The sequence below is a fragment of the Poecilia reticulata genome, linkage group LG6, assembly GCF_000633615.1.
Source record: "Poecilia reticulata strain Guanapo linkage group LG6, Guppy_female_1.0+MT, whole genome shotgun sequence".
Classification (NCBI taxonomy): domain Eukaryota; kingdom Metazoa; phylum Chordata; class Actinopteri; order Cyprinodontiformes; family Poeciliidae; genus Poecilia; species Poecilia reticulata.
The window spans coordinates 30,688,826-30,694,825 of NC_024336.1; the positions used below are offsets into that span (position 1 = coordinate 30,688,826).

General features: G+C 35.7%; 1 protein-coding gene across 2 annotated transcripts in view; it reads left to right on the plus strand.

The window, feature by feature from the left end:
- The window catches only part of rpgrip1l (RPGRIP1 like), a 36,986-nt gene that overhangs the window by 14,399 nt on the left and 16,587 nt on the right, over window positions 1-6,000 (plus strand). The window contains exons 1-4 of one of the 2 annotated variants that reach the window (XM_008412640.2): window positions 2,464-2,542; window positions 3,825-3,920; window positions 4,476-4,620; window positions 5,669-5,979. In XM_008412640.2, coding sequence (XP_008410862.1) covers window positions 3,833-3,920; window positions 4,476-4,620; window positions 5,669-5,979 — 544 coding nt within the window. In that variant the 5' untranslated portion in view covers window positions 2,464-2,542; window positions 3,825-3,832. Of the gene's footprint in view, window positions 1-2,463; window positions 2,543-3,824; window positions 3,921-4,475; window positions 4,621-5,668; window positions 5,980-6,000 lie in introns of those variants that run through there. The other variant, XM_017305433.1, reaches the window with a different exon arrangement.

A 6,000-nucleotide genomic window follows, 5' to 3' on the forward strand; every position in this document is an offset into this window, starting at 1 on the left:
CTAATGCTGGGTCAAGACTCAGCATTGGTTTTTTGACAATTCCTTGCTGTCAGACATTAATTCCCTGCTTTAGTTTCCTTTATTTCACAATTATATGGACATTTGGACACATTAACTAAAGTTATTGTTATTTGACACCTAGACATTTACTATTTTAAACTACTGGTTTTCATATATGTTCTGTAAAAACAGGTAAGTGTTCATAAATTCTGAGATTCTTTTGCATTTCGCCTTATTGGATTTTTTAATTTTTATATGCAGAGAATAAATTAATTATTTTATGAAGCAGAAGCTAAAACATGAACAATGCAGCTTTCGGAGGAACAGACTTGTGAATGAAGGGCAATGACAGTGGGATCCCCTCTGACGTTCAACAGCTGCCACCTAGCGGTGCATCGGGGTATTTCAGAGATTTCTGAATAATTTAGCGGACCAGGGTGCCGCTATAACTGTGTCTCACTCTAATTTTAAGTCTTTAACAAACATTTAATCCAGGTCAGAACCATCAGGTGTTGTAAGAAAAACTATCAAGGCAACTTTAAATTCAGTTTCTTGTTTCTTTTAGGGTCCATACTATTCATTTTATATAAATAACTGACAATTCTTTGATGATATTTATGTTCTGATGACAAAAAGGTTTTTGCACACAAAAATCTAAATTAGTTTGAACAAATAGTAAACTAAGAGCTAATGAAAATAGATACTTAGTGTCAGTACTTACTTTTCTGTTGGATAAAACAAATAGCAAAATTATTAGTCCAAAAATACATGAACAAAAAATTGCAAGAGGAAATGTTGCAAAATTAATATCTTTAATATTTAAGATATTAAATATTTAAGATATTTAATATCTTAAATATTAAATATTGTTAGATAAGATTAACAATTATCTATTGTTAATCTTAAATATTAAGATTAACAATATCTTAAATATTGTTAATCTTAACAATATCTTAAATATTGTTAATATTTAAGATATTGTTAAGATTATTATTAATCTTAATAATATTATTAAGATTAATAATATTAAGATATTAATCTTAATATTTAAGATTAACAATATTTAAAATTGTTGGTCTTAAATATTATATTGAGTATTTAACAAAAAAAAAATCCAAATATACTGCTTTATTTTTAAGAAGTATATCTATATATGTATATTTTCCCCTATTTAATATTTTTTGTGACTTAAAACCCTTTGAACTTCCTTGTTGCTGAAATACAAATAAACTTGACTTGACTTTGAGACTATTTTACATTATTGCAGTTTCTTATGATGTAATGTTTTCCCAGTTCATGCAAAAATCTAGAAAATCTCAAGAGTTGTCATCTTATTTTAATAATACAGAATAATCTAACAAATTAGAATATTTGTTTGTAGGACTATTGTATGTTCTTTGCACGTCGCTGTGTTGAAGAAATATTTTCCTGCTGATGTTTATGCAAGAAAATCTAACAAAATCCTAAATATGAATTGCTTTGACATGCTGAACATTAATTTCACTCAAAAAGAATGAAACCCAGAGATGAGACAACTTGTCTGCAATTCCTTTTTTTTAATTGCTTGTTTTAAGCGTCTTAATATTCCAATTGCTTCCATCTCTTTCTGGTCACCTTGCATGTTTTTTGTATTATTTTAAGTCTGTTTACGGTCAGCGACGCCTGGGTTTCTCTGGACCTGCAGACACCAACATTTTCCCTCTCCCATGGAAGAGTAACATGCTCAGACCTGCCTGCCTCCCTTTTCTTTGTGAATCTGAACAAACAGCCTGACGCCATATGCTTTGGGGAAATCTGAATATATTTGAATATGGGGGTAGAGATGACTGTACGGAGGTCCTGCACGCTCGTCTGATCATGCACTTGACAGCTGCTGCACGGACCCGTGCATGGCCTGCTGAACACCAGCTTGGTGGGCATTATGGATGTGAACGGCAGACCAACTCCCTGACAGATTTCACTGCGTTACCAGAAGAGGGCAGGGGTCAAAGGTTACAGCACTCTGTGTCACAGCCCAATGGAGTCTGACATGTGGAGAAAACTCATCCTTTCCAGCCGGATTGCTCATCTCAGGATGCAAAATTAGATCCATCGGAGATTCATGAGAGGGGTCTGACAGCCGGCCTGTCAGACTGTGTGATACGGCAGCGAGTCGCCTCTGCATCACGCTGCTCACATGTGCATGTACAAACTGTCAGGCTGTCATGGCTTAAACATGATGGAAATCACAGGAGATGAAGGAGATACACAAATATTCATAAACAAACACAAACTCAGCCTCTTTGCACAGTCACACAAAGTTTTGAACTGTATTTATTTAGATTCCTGTTCGCTTTAAGAGCTTTATATCACTTAACATCACTATTTCAATCCTTTAAAACTGTATGAACACGAAAAAGAAAGACTCAGACATTATTTAAGAAAAGACTACAATTCCCAGAAGGCTCTACCCTTCTGCGCATGCGTTCTAGTACCATAGCGACATAAACGGTTGTTTTCGGTAGCAACCGTGACTTTGAGCGAAATAAAGTCTTTTTTAAAGGTAAGAAGCTATTAAAAAGTAGTCAGGATACTAAAGGTGGTACATTATAGTGATACATACACTTATGTATGTTAAAAAGGTCATATTTGACCTTAAATAGGTGATTGAGTGATACCGTTAGCTTCGACGTTAGCTTCAGTCTGATGGAGATAAACTTGAATAAACCATTTACTCTGGAATATTTCTGAAATTTTATTAAGATGTTTACAGATCAGGATATGACATGAGAAAATATAGTAAAAGGAAAAATAAAATATTTGTGTAATTTTCCAGAAGGTTCCATTAATTTCCATCCATTCATCTAACCATCGTTTTATTTAATCGAAATAAATCCATTTGGCAGGTCAAATGGATTTATCCATCCATTTGACCTGCCAGAGAGGATTTGGCAAGTTTCTCAAGAGCACAACCCTCAAAATAAACTCGCTGTTCAATCCACAAAGGCATTGTTCTTACAAATGTGCCTCCATAAGGAAATAAACAAACTGTCCAACGTATTATTCTGAAGTGTTGTTACAAGAAAGACATAATAAGACAAGTTTTGTGGAAAGTTTATGACAAAATCTGTCTGTAACACATTGATATTGTTCAATTTGACGTGAAGGAAACTGTAAAGTTGTACTCAGATTGCTTATTTTTATTACAGTACGCATTTAGAACTACAAAACATTAAAGTATGTAATGTGTATATGTTTCCCTCTATCTGTGAAATCACAAATGAAGTCACATCAATATTAGTTCTTGATATTGTTGCCTATAGTTTTTATTAAACATTTTATAACTAAAGTATATTAACTCTGGAAAATAATGCACAAGTGTACCTGAAGGAGAAATGGTGGAACCAGCAAGTCTTCTTATCAGATGTAGTCATGTATGAAATTAAAAAATAAATAGCAGGAAGTTAAGGTGGTCAAAAAAACTCAAATGTTTGTGTTTATTGTAGTTCCTGAACTTGACCTGTGGTGCGTTTGTGCTATTTAGGGATGGATGATGTGGAATTAAAATCTTGTCACAATATTTTAACGTATTTATTTTAGTAGCAATGAAAGTGATGATAAAAAGCATCTTGATTATGAAATCATGATCAACTTTGCAATAATTCTTCAACCCCAGTGCTGTTTCTGCTGTTTGCTCTGCAAATCAGAGGCTGAGTTGGAGCTAGTTCATAGGTTTGCAGCAAAAACTGTCTACAGAGAAATATTATATTAATCTGAATGTTTGCAGCTGGGTGATGTCTGTGACTGAAATCTGAGAATTTAAAGGAGGCTGTATTTGTTTTCAGATTGGAACATGTCATACGTCCTCGATGAGACGGCTTCAGACCTTCCGGTCAGAGACATGACCATCAACTTGTCCCGACTCACCGCCGCTCCACAAAGTGCGTCACGCCTCATGGATAACGTGTGCACATACATATGTGTAGACCTGTCACAATTAATCAATTAATCACATGATAAATTAAAATGAGCCCAGTAATTCCTATTTGCATAATTTATTGCTTAACTTTTTTCTCTCTTTTTTCAACCAAAAACTGGATGACAAAACTCATCCGTCTGGTTTATTTTGGATATTTAAAATGTCTTCCAGTTCCAGTGTTAAACGTTTGTTAGAATTTAAAGTTTATTGATCTTTGAGAATGTATCCTTTCATTATTATAACATTACCATTATATTACTTTAAAATGGTCTCAAAACAACAATATTATCGTTTTTTCTGGGACAATTAATCGTCCAGCAAAATTTGTTATTGTGACAGGCCTACATATGTACAGTTCCTGTTTCTACTGTTAAAAGTTCAACAACAGCTAGACTTATGCATCGAAGTGTATTTTCAGTTATCTCTAACATGTCTGCCGTTTCCTTTTATTGAAATGTGAAATACCCAGGCTGAGGTCTGACGTTAGTAAAGGTGTTGATGCTGTTTCCACCTGCAGATCTGAGTGTGCATCAGCACGCCCTGGAGAAGCAGAACATTGGGAAGATGTCCAGGGACGAGCTGGAGGACCGCTACCTGCGTCTCCTGGAGGAGACGCTGCAGCAAAAACAGCAACTTCACAAACAGAATGACAAGATTAAGAAGTGAGACTTGCACCCCGATCAGTGTTACTGTTTTCAAATGGATCTGTTCCAAACAAAGGAGCTGACCTGGTTTTTATCTTTCATGTTTGCCAGTTATCTTTCGCAGTGTAAGCAATGCATATGTTTTATAAAAGAATTGGAGTGTAGAGTTCTGCAAGGCAGCTGCTTGGGACCTGTGTTGTTTTCAGCCTGCTTTTTGCCCTGCAGCATGCCACGACGGTGATTTATGCTAATAATGCCACAATACACAGCTCTGGAAAAAATGAAGAGCCCACTGCAATGAAAGCCTCCTGGTTATTCCACCTAATGTTGATTCCTGAACTCTTCCCGAGTTAAAACGTTAGTATTGTAGTTTCTAAATGAATACAAACTTGTTTTCTTTGCATTGTTTGAGGTCTGAAAGCTCTGTACCTTTTTCATTATTTTGACCATTTCTCATTTTCTGCAAATAAATACTAAATTTTTGTTTGGAATATAAGAGACATGTTGTCAGTAGTTCGTAGAATAACAGAGCAATGTTTATTTTACTCAGAGAAACTGATCATTTTAAGTGGCCTCTTACTTTTTTCCAGAGCTGTCTGCCAGGAGTAATAACAGTATTTGGTAAAAAGTCTACTCAAGTAATGAGTTATTGATCAAAACCTATCATTTAATATTTTATTAATTACATCATCAGACCAAAATATAAAGTAAAGTGGAAATTTTATATTTTAAATAGTAAAATTATCCATATATATATATAACATAATTACAAAATAACAGAATTAGGTTGAAGGAACATTTTTACAAATGTAAAATGTAAAACTTCTGAAACTTTAACAAAAACTGCAGGTGTGTGTCTGTGTGTTTTTGGTTAAAACATGTTTGTGGGTAGAAAATCCAGAACTTTTACCCAAGTAAGAGTAGAGATACTTAATAACAAAATTACTAAAGTAAAAGTAAAACGTACAACATAGTAAAAATACTTCTAAAAGTACATTTTTTTCCAAAAAAGTTACTCCAGTAAATGTAACTCTTGACATTCAGTGACGCTGCGACTCTTGACCAGGTTGGGCACGAAGCTGATGAAGCTGGTGAAGGACCGCGGGCGGATGGAGCAGCTGGCTGCCGGCGCAGCTGCTCCGACCCGATTCAGAGACGTGGAGATGGAGGAAATGGTCGAGGAGCTGCAGGAGAAAGTCAGAGCGCTGCAGGGTGAGAAGGAGGGGCTGAAACAGCGCCTCCTGGTGGCCAAACAGCAGATCCTCAACTCGTACAGCCGGCGGCAGACGCAGTATGAGCACGTCCCGTCCCGGGTGAACTCTGGCCTGAAGAAGCTCAGAGACGATGCTTCATCTCCGTCGCCTGCTCGACCAAGAAGTGAGTCCAGGCTGCCTGCAC